At 39.1% G+C, this 15,927-nt stretch overlaps 1 protein-coding gene across 3 annotated transcripts in view; it reads left to right on the top strand.

The window, feature by feature from the left end:
- The window catches only part of Washc4 (WASH complex subunit 4), a 56,498-nt gene extending 42,656 nt beyond the window's left edge, over positions 1-13,842 (top strand). For 2 of the 3 annotated variants that reach the window (XM_036169738.1, XM_036169741.1), the window contains 8 exons: positions 911-1,019; positions 2,800-2,866; positions 3,735-3,821; positions 5,321-5,468; positions 7,671-7,767; positions 8,315-8,511; positions 9,100-9,199; positions 11,685-13,842. In XM_036169738.1, the coding sequence (XP_036025631.1) occupies positions 911-1,019; positions 2,800-2,866; positions 3,735-3,821; positions 5,321-5,468; positions 7,671-7,767; positions 8,315-8,511; positions 9,100-9,199; positions 11,685-11,752 (873 nt within the window). In that variant the 3' untranslated portion in view covers positions 11,753-13,842. The remainder of the gene's footprint in view (positions 1-910; positions 1,020-2,799; positions 2,867-3,734; positions 3,822-5,320; positions 5,469-7,670; positions 7,768-8,314; positions 8,512-9,099; positions 9,200-11,684) is intronic. The other variant, XM_036169739.1, reaches the window with a different exon arrangement.
- Positions 13,843-15,927: the final 2,085 nt, after the last annotated feature.

Consider the following 15,927-nt stretch of genomic DNA (forward strand, 5'->3'; position numbering starts at 1 on the left):
AATTACTGTGACAGTACAGTCATCAGCAGAGACGTGTACTAGATGGAAGCTGCAGGTACATGCTGCTATAGAGAGCTGGTGTCATTGCTAGTCAGAACTTGAAAAAGGCCTCCCCCACTGGGCAGTGGTGCTCTCACACACCTTTAATTCCAGCACTGGGGAGGCAGAGGCAGGTGAGTCTCTGTGAGTTCGAGGCCAGCCTGGTCTACAGAGCGAGATCCAGGAAAGGCACAGAACTACACAGAGAAACCCTGTCCTGAAAAAACAAAACAACAACAAAAAAGCCTCTTCACCCCCTCCCACCCCCACCCCAAATTGATGAAGGCAACTAAAAAAAAATTTTTGTTTTGGTTTTTTGAGACAGGGTCTCATGTGAGGCTGATTCATACTTGCTACATAGCCGGGGAGGGTCTTGAACTCTTGATCTTCCTGTTTTTGCTTCCCAAATGCTGCCATCATAGGTTGGTTCTGCTGAGCTTAGCATTTAAAGCAGCTAGTGTATTTATTTGGAAGGAATGTGTTTATAAATTCTTTGACAACAAGCCTATAGAAACTTGGCTTGGCTTCTTTTTTCAGTCTAATAGAGTAGTTAGGTGTTAGGAGGCTAGTGATGGTGGTGGGGAAATAAGTGGAGAGTCACCACTTTTTCTCTTTAGCTGATACTAAGCTAGCAACAAAAGCATTGACCTTGAACACCAGGAGGGCTTCTTGTTAGATTTGTCATTAAATTGACCTGAACATCAGGAGGGCTTGTTGTTGTTACACAGATTTGTCATTAGACATGAGTGATTTATTTTTGGTAAAGAATAATGACATACAAAATTAGAAAGAACAGTGATATTGACATGAACAGTTTAGTAAGAATTTTATGTTTTAAAGGCCTAAAAATTCCTTAAATTTATCTCTTTAGTATCCTTTTGATAGAGCAGAAAAGTTCAATCGTGGCATAAGAAAACTTGGAATCACACCAGAAGGACAAAGCTACCTTGACCAGTTTAGGCAGCTCATCAGCCAGATTGGTAAGTCACTTAAAAGTCTTGAGAAATATAGTACAAATACCAGACTCACATGTACCGTGTATACGAGACAGCACATGCATTGCTGTGTGAAGGCTTCTGCTTGACTTCATCCCACTTACTAAACTGTTGTGTAGAAACTACTGATAAATAGTAATTAAACATTCACTTAATAAATGCACCCCCAGAGTTCCATTCATATTTAAAAATCAACTGGTAAGTAAAAGTTAGTAGTTTAATAGGTTTTGTGTAAATTTATTTATAGATTATATATTTAATGATGTTATTTTTCAGTACTGTGTCATTTCATATTTTTGTAGGATTTGTTGTGTTTTAGAAGCGGACTTGACTTCTCAGATACAGTACATAATTTTTAAAGGGAAGAACTGCATTTAAATCCAAAGATTAGCAGGCTCTCGATCTTCTCTGAGCTAATCACATGTGTTGTCTCTGTTAATGTCATCACAGCAAGCCTGTGAAATAGGCTGAAAGAGAAACTGAGAAATAAAGTGGTGTTGACACTCAGCCATCAGGCCAGCGTGTGAAAAATCTTTGCAGTTGATACCTGTCTGCTGAAATAGATACTACTGGTATTTATTGAGCATGCTCTCAGGGCTATAGCTCTGTATGAAACTATCCACAGTATGTAAAGTATTACTCCATTCACTCATCCTGGAGGATTTATTCATGACAAACAAATGCTTTCGATAGTGATGTGACAATAAATGCAGTCTCTGCCTTTTAGAGTCTAACAGATGTGGAGGTTGACATATAGTAGTTTATAGAGTTGTATCTAGGCCACAGCTAACAAATAGAATCTCAGTAGCCTGACTATGGCTTTTGCTTTTAATTCTGTGCTCAGCTTGCCTCTTATATTAGTTGAAACAGTCAAACTAAGTATTTAATTCTTAAAAGATGTGTGTTATGAGGCCAGAGAAATGGCTTAGAGGTTCAGATGTTCTTTCAGAGGACCCAGGTTCAATTCCCAGCACCCGCATGGTAGCTCACAACTATCTGTATGTAACTCCAGTTCCAGGAGATCTGACACCCTCACACCAGTGCACATAAATAAAGTATATATTTAAAATAAAAAAAAAAAAAAACTTCTAGAGACATAACACACTCTAAATAAAATACATAATTTTAAAAAAAATGCATGTTACTTTTTTTTTTTGCATGTTATATCTTTTTTAAAAAGCCTGGACAATTGGAACAGGCTTAATGTAGCTCATGATCCTTACTGTGTAGCATTAATATCCAGAACTGTAATGCTTATGAAATATTAACTGTTACCTTCTTTTGGCCTGTGTTTTTATTCCAAATAATTTTGTTTCTAGTATATATCAAATTCCTCTTGTGATGCAGGATATGTTTGCTCTAGGGATAGGATAGCGAAGAGGAGTCCATGCTAGAGAGACAGATGTGGGAGGTACCAAGTAAAGATTTCCTGACACCACTTCAGAACGAGGACATGAGTGTGTGGGGGAAATTATTCTGTAATTTTAAAATGTTTGATCATTTTAATGAAGCTAGCAATTAATGATTTTAATTTGTCAATTGAATTACATTTATCTTAAAATATTAATGTTTGTATCAAAATCTAACTTAAATGCATAATTCTGCAAGTTTTCCTTTTTATAGAACAGAAACTAAAATTAAAATATAGTACAATATTTTGGTATTTAGGAGTGGAGACTCCTCGGTTGACTACTTTATGTAACATGTTCTGATTGTTAGAATTGCTGATATAAAGATGTGCTTTTTCTGTGTGTGATTTTTGAAGGTAATGCTATGGGCTATATCCGAATGATCAGATCTGGTGGTCTCCATTGCAGCAGCAATGCCATTAGGTATGGATTCCAACATGATTGCTGCCTTGTTTGTGAAGTTTGTCTTTCTTTTATGATACTGCAGCAAAGGTATCTGTCTTTATTAATACATTTTCAGGCTGTGGACCTCTTGTTACTGCCCTGCCCTCTGCCCCCTCATGTGTACTCACTAAACCTAAAACATTAATCCTAATACCTAAGGAATTTTTTCCTCTTATATTTGAAGATTATATTAGAGGACTAGAGAAATGGTACAACGTTTACTTTTCCAGAGTACTTGGGTTCATTCCCAGTATCCATATGGCTGCAAACAACTGGCTATAATTCCAGATCCAGGGGATCCAAGACCCTCTTTTCAGCCTCCACAGGCTTAGTGCAGACACACAGGCAGGCAAATACTCATACATATGAAATAGAAATAAATAAATAAATCTTTTTTAAAAGAAAAGAGTTTCTTTAAAAAAAAAAAAAAAAGACTACATCGGGCAGCAGTGGTGCACACCTTTAATCCCAGCACTCAGGAGGGATCTCTGTGAGTTCGAGGCCAGCCTGGTCTACAGAGTGAGATCCAGGACAGGCACCAAAACTACACAGAGAAACCCTGTCTCGAAAAACCAAAAAAAAAAAAAGACTATATATTTGAAAATAATTTCCTAAAGTACAGTGAATTGATTTTTATCAGCATAACTAGTGAATGTAAAGGTTGCATGATTTTGAATATTAAAATGTTATCACATAAAATTTGATTTGGAACTAAAGTGATATTAACAATGCAAACTTTTTCCTAAATATATCCTTAACTTTTGCCGTTCCATAGTACTTTTCATGTATATGTTGGTTGCATGTAATTTACCTGCCCCCATGTATTCCTTCTCAAACTCTCACATAGATTCGTGCCGGATCTTGAAGACATTGTGAGTTTTGAAGAGCTAGTAAAAGAAGAAGGACTTGCAGAAGAAACACTCAGAGCAGCCAGGTAAGCTGGAGAGTGGCCAAGGCTGGGAAGTTAAGATGTGCTTACAGCAGACAAAACCAGATAGCAGTAAAAAAATTGATATGACAGTGTTTGTAGTCTCAACTTAGGAAATGGGCTGTTTTTAAAGACTACAGTATTCTAAGATCTTTCCAACTTGAACAAACAGTGATCTTCTGGAACATGCTGTCCATTTACAGTCACATACTCCTGTCTAGAATTGACTGTAGGTGAGACCTAAAACTTCATTTGTAAAACCAACCAGTGCTGAAGACATGGCTCAGTGGTTAAGAGCATTTGCTGCTATTATAGAGTACTTCAGTTCCCAGCTGCAACATGGAGGCCCTAGAGTGATGGCTAAAAAGTTAGAGAAAGAGTTGAGTATACAGATGGTCCCTGAACTAAGTAAAGTAATTTTAACTTTAATCTTTACGATGGTATAAAAATGATAAGCATTCATTTGAAACCATATTTCTTGTTTTTTATTTTGGATCTTTTTCTAGGTAAGCACTGTGCACTGTGATTGTTGTGATGCCGGGCTGGGGCAACAGTGTGGTCTGTGGCTAAGCTGTGCCATTGAGTAGCTTAGGGGTGTTGAATGCAGTTCTACTTCATTTTGCACATACCGTGTGGCCAGTTTATTAGGATGTGATATGTCACAGGATGAAGAGCGTCTCTATTTGCATCCTGTACATCTTGGAGAACCTTGCACTGGTGGAGGTTGGGAACAGTAGTGGTTCTACTCAATCCCCTCTCATAGCAGCTGCAGGTTCTCAAGTTTATAAGAGAAGGTCAGCTCCTAAAAGAGGACCAGATGGAGGGTGAACAGATGCTAGAACCATCAGATTACAGTGAGCATTGGTTCTCAAGAAATAGAGACCCAGCCAGCAAGGTCAATTAATGGATAAAATGCTTGCTGCCAAGCTTGATGACCTGAGTTGAAGCCTCAGAACCCACATAGTGAACAAAGGAAACCAGCTTCTGCAAGTTGTTCTCTTATCTTTACATGCTCATACACTTACTTGCATGCACACATGCATGCACACCTATACACACACTCTTACACTAATGTTTAAAAAAAATGGGTGAGAGATGGCTCAGCAAGTCAGAGCACTTGCCACTTAGCCTAACAACCTGTTTCACCCTCTGAACCCATATGGTGAAAAGTAACTGACTCCTACAGGTTGTTTTCTAACTTGGACACATGTGCCTGGCACATGCACAGTCATACACTTATATATGCATGAACACAATAAATAAATGCAAAAAAAGAAAAAGGAAAAGAAATACAAACTACTCTTTAAGCCCTCGGATGCTGTATTCTATTTTAGGGACTAAGTTCACTAAGTAATACTGATTAGTTTCTGCTCATTCTGAAGTCCAAGGAAATTTTATGCTGTTTCCTAATTTGGAGTGGCATTACTTAACCTGAGAAACCTGGATTCCTAAAAGGTCACACCTTTGAAAAAATGAACCAAGGAATGTTTTGTTTTGTTTTATAGGCATTTGGACTCAGTCCTCAGTGATCATACCAGAAATTCTGCTGAAGGTACAGAATATTTCAAAATGCTTGTAGATGTTTTTGCTCCAGAATTTCGAAGGCCAAAGAATATACATCTCCGAAACTTCTATATCATTGTCCCTCCTCTAGTGAGTATTTGAAAAACTAGAAGTGAGTTTTTAACAGGTGTTAGTACAGTTCAGTTTCCATAAAGCATGAAGTATATTCATACCCCTGGCTGTCAATGGGATTGTGATGTCAGGGATGGTGACCGAGAGCTTGGACTTGCGGCTAATGGTTCATAGATAGGTGACATGTTCTTCCTAATGGAAGAGAAGCCTGGTGTCATCAGTCACTTGAGTGTGCATCCTGCATGTGTGCCCTAGGATCTTTACACAGGATTTAACTGCTGCCTGTAGATGAATGTATTAGAATGTCAGATTTGTTCCAAACTATCTTTTTGGGATAACTTCTCTTTTCAGTTGTGAATACTAACACCTACAATAAATTTGTAGTCCTTTCTCCTAAATTATTTGTTTTCTTTGCTAATTCCATAATTGCTGTCCAAATAACTCAAGTTATCACAAGTTATAGTTAAACAATTATTGCAGTGAGAAATGAGTTTAGAAAGGTATATATTAATAATAAATCTGTTCTTAGAAGGTTTCTGTACCAAATTTTTTTTTTTTCAAACTTTTTAGTAGACATCTTTAAAACCTGAACACACACAGGCACATGATAGCTTTGCTTACATCTGATTTGGATCAGGAGTAGTTTTCCATAATTTGGGGTGTGGCTCACTCCATGGAGTGCTTGTCTATCATGAGTCCCTAGGATCTACCCCAGCCCTGCGTCTTCTGGATGTGGCGGTCCATTCTTGTAGTTTCTCCTTTGGGGAGATAATAGGAATGGGAGGGTCCAGAGTTCAAAGCTACCCCTGGCCAGCCTGAACTATATTCTATGGAGTTTCACAACAAACAACAACAGAGGTGTTGGAGCCATGGGTCAGTGGCTACGGGCACTGACTGCTTTTTCATAGGATCAGCTTTGAGTCCCAGAACTGCCACAGTGGCTCAGAATAGTCTGTAGCCACAGTCCCAGGGGATCTGACACCCTCTGACTTCCATGGGTGCTGCATGCATATGGTGTATATGTATGTATATATATATATATTTATCCAGACAATCATGTATACACATAAAAACAAAGAGAAATTTTTAAATGCTCAAAACAAAAACCCCCTTTTCCTGAATCACTAGTCACATAGTTTATGAACATCACCACCTGTTATTGTTATCCACCACTGAAGACCTTTCTCTTCACAAATTTTTTGTTTTAGAAATCTATTGTTTACTGCGTTTTATAACTCTTAATGTGGTAGAGATGCTCATACCCATCTGCAGAGTGCCAAGGTTAAAGATGTGTGGTATTTAGTAATACTGTACTAACTTGAAGTCTCCCCATGTTTCTTTATTCTGGAGAACATTATATTCAGGCCATGGCAGGCAGCCATGGAACCATTGGCAAATTATAGGAAGAGTCTGGATTTTTAAAAAATTCAGTTATATACTAAGTGTAGCACAAAGACATAGCGTGCTGTTTTTTTGGGCTTTATAATCTGCATCCAGAGGGAGAAGATAAATATAAGTGAGCTGCCAAGAAAAAAAAAAAAGAAAAAAGAGTGATAAAGATTTCACAAATTTATGGTGATTATCAGATATTTTATGGTTAGTAAGAGCCACTACTAAATAAGTAGTATTTTAGGATGAACTGTGAAAACAGAAGGAAAGATTGCTTTTTTATTTATTTATTTGTTCGTTTATTTTTTTTTTATTTTTTATTTTTTGGTTTTTTTGAGACAGGGTTTCTCTGTATAGCTTTGGTGCCTGTCCTAGATCTTGCTCTGTAGACCAGTCTGGCCTCAAACTCACAGAGATCCGACTGCCTCTTCCTCCGAGTGCTGGTATTAAAGGCGTGTGCCACCACTGCCCAGCTTGGGATTGCTTTTTTAAAAGTGCTTGTGTTTTGAGGTAAAGTGAAACCATTTTCTTCTCCCCTTGTTTCCTTGTGTTTGACTTTGGGTCTGAATCTTCCAAGAGTCAATGTTCTCTCTCAGTTGTGCACAGTAACTCCCAGTGAGCACTGTGCCAGGATAAAGGTCAGTGGAGGGAATTCCCATAGTTAGAGGACTTGGCAGAAAAGCCCTCGAGACACTTAAGGATTTGTGTGCTCATCAAGAGGCAAAGAGGAGCTGAGAAGAAATTCTTTTTGTAGTTCTTGAAATATCTGTTACAGCAAATTCAGCAGATTTTATTAACTCAATTGTTCTTCTGTATCTTACCTCTTTTTAGACTCTCAACTTTGTAGAACATTCTATAAGCTGCAAAGAGAAACTGAATAAAAAAAATAAAACAGGAGCTGCATTTACTGATGATGGTTTTGCCATGGGTAAGCTTAATAGAACAATTTTCCCATTTTAGTTTACCTTAAAGTGGCTCTCAGAAGAATTTGCTTGAAAATAAACTTATATTCCCCTTTGTGCTTTTAAATGAAGCCCTCTCAGCCTCTATGTTGTCATTTAATACCATTAGACCACAAGTAAGTTTGTCTAGGTTGCCCTCTATTTGGGCTTGCCTTGTTGTGGTTTTATTTTTACATCTTACATTGGTTTCACTGGTGCCTGTAAGTTCCTCATTTCTCTTCTGTCTGTTCATCTTTGGAAGTTTGTTTCATGAACATGTACAGGTCTGGTTTCCTGATGATGTCCATGATTGTATTATTTTATTTTTTTTTTTCTTTAATACTGTTCACCTTTTGTCCCCACCTTAAACCAAGGAACCTAGAAGAGATTCAGTTAACTTTATTGTTTCTGCTGTGAAATGTGATTTTTGAAAGTGTTGATTCAAATGGCTAGCTTAGTGCTTGGAGTTGTAGGTCCTGGAGAAAGGAACTGAACTCACTAAAATGTAAATTTTGGTTTTGCTAATGACTGCAGGTGTGGCTTATACTTTAAAGCTTTTGGATCAGTACCAGGAGTTTGATTCACTTCATTGGTTCCAGTCTGTTAGAGAAAAATACATAAAGGAGATAAGAACAGTTGCTAAGCAACAGAATGTGCAGTCAACTAGCCAAGATGAGAAGTTGCTACAAACCATGAACCTCACTCAGAAGCGACTGGAGGTCTATCTACAGGTAGTGGCCCTCGGATCCAGATCCCTCTGACTAACTTGTGATGTGCATTACACTTGATATCTGAAGCCATATGAGATAATAGCAGTAAAAAAAAGAATACATGTTAGAATTGATATTTGGAAACCATTTGGTCATTAAAGAAAATAGATTGGGCTGGGCAACATGGCTCAGTGGATAACATGCTTGAGGGCTGGAGTTCAGATTCTTCTGAACCCTGGAAAAGCTGGGAAGGCATAGTTCCTGTAATCCTAGCACTTAGACAGCAGATTCAGGAAGTACCTTCCAGCAAGCTGGCTAGCTAGTCTACCCAGAATCAGTGGGCACAGGTGTGAGTGACAGACCATGCCTTAATAAATGAAGTGAAGAGTGATTGAGGAGGACACCCAACTTAACGTTGAACACACATGTTCACACACGCAGATACCACACACACAAACACAGATACCCAACCTTACATGTGCAGGACATACTGTACACACATGCACAAGAATGTCCACAGTACTTAGAGCTCCTTTTAGAGACATTAAAATATTACTTTGTTGTTTTGCTCTATAAGTATTTACTTTTTTATTTCAAATTCTCATGTAGGAATTTGAACTGCTTTATTTCTCACTGAGCAGTGCAAGAATTTTCTTCAGAGCAGACAAGACTGCAGCTGAAGAAAACCAGGAAAAAAAAGAGAAGGAAGGTTAGTGAGTGACAATTGTGTGAAGACCAGTGAGTCTTGACAGTAGAATCTTCTGGAAAATAATGAAGACCTAGAAATTCATGTTTTACTAACACCCGATGGGAATCAATGTGATGTGGAAGGAAGGTTTGTTTATTCCTAAGTCTGTGTTCTAGGTCATTTCACAGAAACAAACTGAACAAGCAGCTTCCTTTTCCTTACGGCTCAAGCCTGTATGGGGGGAAGGAGGAAGGAGGGTGATGAACTGCGGCTGGAAACAGCTGTGCTGCATGGATGACCAAAGTGACAGTGGGGTTAAGGCGGTGTGAGGCCCCTGGGATGTGTGGTCTGCATGATTAAAGAACATCCACTCTGCACAGTGAGGTCCATGCAGCAGACAATGCTGTGCCTGGGAGTTGTTTCCATCTGAGCCCCTATGGAACACCTTGTACCTGTTCTAGTCTGTGGCTAATGGAGGCTTACAGACTTCATTCAGTGTGCAGAGCCTTGTGCCCATCTAGTCTGTGGCTAATGGAGGCTTACAGACTTCAATCAATGTGCAGAACCTTGTTCAGACTTGACATGGAAAAATAATTGTCTATTCTGAGGAATACATGGTTCATTTTTTTTGTTGTTGAAATTATGAAACTTAACACAGGTACAGGAGCTAGGTAACATTTAGAATTTTATGGGGTTTTTTTCTTATTTGTCATGTTAATTTTCATAAATTGAAATGTAAAATATTATAAGGTGATTTTTAATTTTTTTTATTTTTTGCAGTGAGTTGAGGCTGTTTATTTGGGTAGACATATGTGAACAAGTTTATTCTTGTCAGTATTGCATATGTTAAATGTATCAGTGCTAGGTATTAGAAACATATCCAGGTATTTTTAAAATCTGAACTAACAAGCATGTGCTGAAAATGACTCCAGATGCTTAGTCTCTATAAAGTGACAACTTGTCCACACTGTTGTTTGGGTTCATGTTTAAGATAACATGAGCGCGCGAATGCGTCTGAACGAACATGCGCTGGGATCCTCTGTGAAGACACAGTCATTGCTTTGATTTTGCTGAGGCACTTCCTAGTGTAGCTGACAGAGCAGGCGCCAAGTGCGACATGTCTGTGCTCTACGGCCTGGAGCATGAAGCACCCTCAGCCAGCCTGGCCTTGAGGCTCAGGCTGGGGAGATCCTGGCTGTGTCTTCTTGTTCAGCACTGTCTGGTCAGGTTACTCACAGGCCTGCTCAGTCTTCTTTTCTCATTATGACTGTCTTGAACTGCAGTTGGCTCAGTGATGAGAGCTGTTTATCAAGTGACTGTCATCTGCTGACAGACAGTATGTGCTAATGTACATTTTGTACAAAGTGCCAATAATTTGTTGGTACAAATAATAAAAGACTGCAGTGGTAGCACACACCTTTAATCTCAGCACATGAGAGGCAGAGGCCAGCCTGGTCTTTGAATTTGAGGCCAGCCTGGTCTACAGAGAGTTCTAGGATAGCCAGAAATACACAGAGAAACACTGTCTCAAAAAAAAAAACAAAAACAAAAAAAAAAACAATAAAAATAAAATAAATAAACTAGGAGCTAGGGCAATGGCTCGTGCCTGTTAATCTTAGTATTTGGGAGGCTGAGGCAGAAAGATTCCCTGAGTTCAAGGCTACCATGGGCTACATAAACTCTAGACCAGTCTGGCCTGCAAAGTCTCAAAAAATAAAATAAGGGGCTAGGGAGATTGTTCAGTAGAGAAAACTCATAAAGAACCCGAGTCGAATCTCCAGCATGCATGTAAAAGCCAGGCATGGTGGCGTGTGTCTGCAAACCCAGCTCACCCATGGGGCCAGCCAGGTCTAGCCAAGCAGAAAGCTCTGGGTTGTGTTTTAGAGACCCTGTTTCAAAGAATGAGGAGCTAAAGAGATGACTACAGTTAAAAGCACTGGGTCTCTTCCAGATGACGTGGGTTTGGGTTCACTTACCAACACCCACATGCCAGTTCACAACCATCTGTAATTTCTGTTCCAGGAGATCGACACCCTCTTAAGGACTCCTTGGGCACCACACATACATGTAGGCAAAATACCCATACACAAAAGAAAAAAATTTAAATAAAAAAATTTTTTTAAATGAAGAAAATGATAGAGGTAGATACCCAGTGTCCATTGCATGTGTACACATACATCCATACTGTACACACAAACTAAGTAAAATAAATACTTTTCACTGGTGGCAAGTTACTCATCTGGACTGTTTTGACACATATATTCTAGCTGTGCTTCCTCAGTAATGGCAGTATGTCACAGTGGTGGGTTCTTGTCTGGCTTAGCTGGACAGAAGGAAGATTTCTTAACGTTTAAACAAACTAATGTAACTTGTGATGTTAGAAAAATACTTCATGGGTGCAACTCTATAAATTGACATTTAGTAATACAGCTTTTTTTCAAATTGTATTTATTTCTTTTTAAAAATTGATGAATATTTCCATTGATATTTTCACTCTTGCTTTCAGAAGAGACTAAAACAAGCAATGGAAATGTACCTGAGGGCACTGTGTCTGCAGATCCTGTTGTGAAATGATGGTATGAATCATCAGAATTGTCATGATACTTTGCCAGTGATGTGGATGATACAGACTGCTTGATAAATGTCATTTCCTAGGTCACATCATGGAAAATTCTGTGTGGCAGTGCTCTGGAGTCAAGCCCATTTTATTATAAAGCTCTAGTTTTCAAGGGCTGAGAAGCAGATATTAAAGTTGAATCTTAGCCTGGAGTGTAGGCTGAAGATGCTCCTGCAAAACTCTGACATTAAGCTATGGAAGGGAAAGTCCAGATTCCCAAACCATCGCTTCCTATCTCCTGTACTCTGTGTGTGTGTGATTTGTGTATGTCTTTGATCTATGTTGATCTTAAGTCATAGGAAAGCCAGTCCATATACTATCCACAGGCAGTAAATACTCGACTTAAAAAGAGTTGAGCCTGAAATTTATGAAGCATCTCCATCAAAGACTGTGTGAGGATGCGTTCATTGATGCTAGAGGTGAGTGTGCATAGTGTGACCGTCTGTGTACAGTGTGGCTCCCTGGTGATCCTGCCTGTGTTGTTCAGTTCCGTGTGACTCACATGAGCTTCTGATGTCTTTGATGAGATATTTTATAATAGTTTACATTGCTTTGGGAACATTTATCCTCCAACAGTTGCTTTAAATTTAAGGTTTACTTAATCTTCAAAGAAAACTCAGATTAAGCCATAGACTCCCACATGAAGCTTCACTATGTTTGAAGGCACTCTGTGATACTGGGGGACAAAAAGAATGAATTATCCTACATCCAAACTCAGGTTTCTTCATTACATTCAATTGAAAGTTTGGTGGCAGTTTAGACAGATTTTTACTTTAAATCCAGTATAATCTAAGACGTGATTAAATAATAGCTGCACTATGGCGGGCTTGTAGTAATCTACCACTGTGAGGGTGATTAAATAATAGCTGCACTATGGCGGCTTGTAGTAACTTACCACTGTGAGGGTGATACTAGTAAGTCACTTTCTGATTCTAAAGAGTGAAAGATGGTGAGTAAATTCAGTTCCCAACAAGATACTAGCTTTATTTTTATAAAGGTATGCTAGTTGATAGTTAAGTAATCATGGCCTTTTGAACATATAATAAAATGATGCCTTTGGGATGAAAAGGTTTAAAACTTTAAATGTAATACAGACATTTTCTAGAAATGCTTGTTTTTCTATTGCATTTGCCTGCTTAACCATTTCTTTGGCTACATCTTGCAAATAATCCTAACAGAATTCTGACATTGCTCCTTGGTTCCAGCTTTTGGAGTGGAGATACAGGGCCCTGCCTCAACTCACTGGTTAGGCTTAGGAACTTGCGCAGCCCAAGCAAAATACTATGACTGTTAAGTCAGAGGAAACAGAATAGATTGGAAATGTTTTTTATTATGTAAACAAGGCTTAGAGAATTATGAACAAAGGATGGATTAAAGGCATATAATGTTTGTAATTGATACTAACTGTAGAGATGGCCCTAAAGCATGCTGCATAATTAATAATTTATATTTTCATTATTATAAATGTTTATATTAATGATACTGGATTTGGTTATATCAGATTAGTCATCATTTTATAGGACCAGTATGTTCTTTCGTTTTTAAAAAAATGTTCATTATTCCTACACATAGAATTCACATACTGACTCCCTGGACACTTAAAATTGGGAAGAAAGTGACAGGTAATTGCTTTACCTTTAGTTAGAAGTAATGTCACTATAGTCTGGATAAACTATAAGAAGTTCCTGTATTTGAAATAAAATCTCTGAAGAGAGAAGTATTTAAATGGTATTAACCTGCAGAGTTACAGGGCTTCAGTGTATTCACGCTTGAGTTAATGTATACATTGGATGATGGTTTTCCTTGCTATTTTTTTAGAAATACTGTAATTTAAATATTAACATGAGTGTTTTGTTGTAAATTCACAGAAAACTTAATGATGTTCCAATTCTCAGGAATTAAGAACTAACCATAACATTGTCAGTTCTAATTAGATTTTGTAAAAGACAGTAAGTTTGTTATCTCACTTGAGTGTGGAGGGGTTTCTCCTTTTCCCCCGGCTCTAATAGAGTACATGATGTATAATAAAACATTAATAAGTACAGTTTCAAAGTTGTCCTTTTCTTGGATGTTTACGGCCAGAAATGGATGTCCTCAGCAGTGTGTGTTCTTAATGTGGTTTTGGTGGTGTGTGGAGCTGAAGACTGACAGACTAGCTGTCTGCTGAGTGGTACTCCATCCTGGGACCTTTCTGACATTCTTTTACCAAAAATGCACTCAGTCAGTCTGTGTGTGTGTGTGTGTGTGTGTGTGTGTGTGTGTGTGTGTGTGTGTCTGTCTGTCTGTCTGTCTCTCTCTCTCTCTCTCTCTCTCTCTCTCTCTCTCTCTTTTTAAAATAATCGCCGTATGCACATAAGCAAAAACTGCCCAAGTATGGGATTGGGTTCCAATAAGGGATTTTCCTTTCCTTCATCAATTCTTGATCATTCACAGGTTGATTCTCTCAGCTAAGAAGAACCAACATGAAGTTACTTTCTTTCCTAGTCCTGGAAAGGGATTCCAAGTTTCTGTGACACGTTAGAATAACTTACCTGTTTACAAACAGGAATTGTTCTGAAATCATAATAAACAGTTTTCAATTTTCCCTTAGAGAAAGTCTTGCTGACCCTACACTTGGAGTGTCTTTGCTTTGGCCTGCCATGTGCAAGGGTTACAGGTATGTGCCATGTTACATTACAGGTTACAGCTGCAGCTTATGTGGGGACATGAGCTGGAGAAACAGCTAACAGCTGCCTATTTTTTTTTTTCTTTTTTTTTTCTTTTTTTTTTATGTAGCATTACACTGATAAGGTGGGGATGCCATGGCCTTCATGCTGGGATGCTGGGGTGAAAAAACACTAGATTTGTTCAGCTTTAGTTCGGCATAATTCTTTTTCCAGCTTCATGTGACAGACATTATTTTAAGTGAAGGGACATAGAAATCTTTTAGAAATTAAGCAGAATCACGAGGCCATGTAGATGACCACGGCAAAGTTAGAGTTCAGCTCGTACAGAGTAAACACATATATGTAGTCATTACATAAAAAAGTTTAGCCGGAGCCAGGTGGTGGTGGTGGCGGCGGCGGTGGCGGCGGTGCACACTCAGGAGGCAGAGCCAGGTGGATCTTTGTGAGTTCAAGGCCAGCCTGGTCTACAGAGCGGGATCCAGGAAAGACACAAAGCTACACAGAGAAACCCTGTCGGGGTGGGGGTGGGGGTTAGCTGGTAAATAGATTGCCTCCTTCCAGTGGTATGGCTCTTTACCACTTGGCCTATTGGATATCCTGTTCCCATCTGTGAAGGTACACTCAACAATGTTGTTGATACATACCTGATACCATAATTTTGGAGCATGATTAAGAAGTATACAGCTAGCACAGTGGAGACCCTGGCAGCAAAAGTAGCTACCACAGTTAATCTTTTCATTCTATTGGGCATGACAAATAGTTATATACATTTTGATTAGCTTTGAAAGCTATAAATTTACAAACTCAAGTTCCATTTGCTCTCGGGATACCATCTTACAAGGACTCCAATTTGCAGTAAGGCTCATTAAGGAAGGGAATGGCTCCGTTGCCTTAAGCCTACCAGCTATGGGTGGGTTTACTTACGTTGGTCATTTCTGTGTCCAACACACAGATCGCAAGCCCAGTGCCACTTAGAGATCTTTGGCAACAGTTAACAGTTAACTCTGCAGCTCTCACAGGATTGAGCCTGTATGATAATGGGTATTCAGAGACGGGTAATGCCTGGGGGCACTCACCAACCTAAGACAGAGCACCTGTGTGACCTGGACAGGTGTCTCCATGACGGGTAAGGTGACCTGCTGACGTCCCACACAACCTAAGTCAGAAGCTCATTTTTTAGTAAGGGGGGGGGGGGAGTGATGGGACCTATAGGGTCCTGGCTCCCATTTTTGGGTAACTGTTGCATTGCTTGCTGATCTTGACTTTGATATCATCCCTACTCTAATTCCCTGCAAGATTCCACCTCCTGAATGCTTAAGGGAAGCTCCTTGTCTGTGTATCCAGCATATAATGGGCGTTAACAGCAAGACTGTAAAACATCAGAAATGGGGTGGGGGATTTAGTTCAGTGGTAGAGTCCTGGCCTAGCAAGCGCAAGACTCGGGGCTCAATCCTCAGCTCAAAAAA

The sequence above is a fragment of the Onychomys torridus genome, chromosome 20 (assembly GCF_903995425.1).
Source record: "Onychomys torridus chromosome 20, mOncTor1.1, whole genome shotgun sequence".
Classification (NCBI taxonomy): domain Eukaryota; kingdom Metazoa; phylum Chordata; class Mammalia; order Rodentia; family Cricetidae; genus Onychomys; species Onychomys torridus.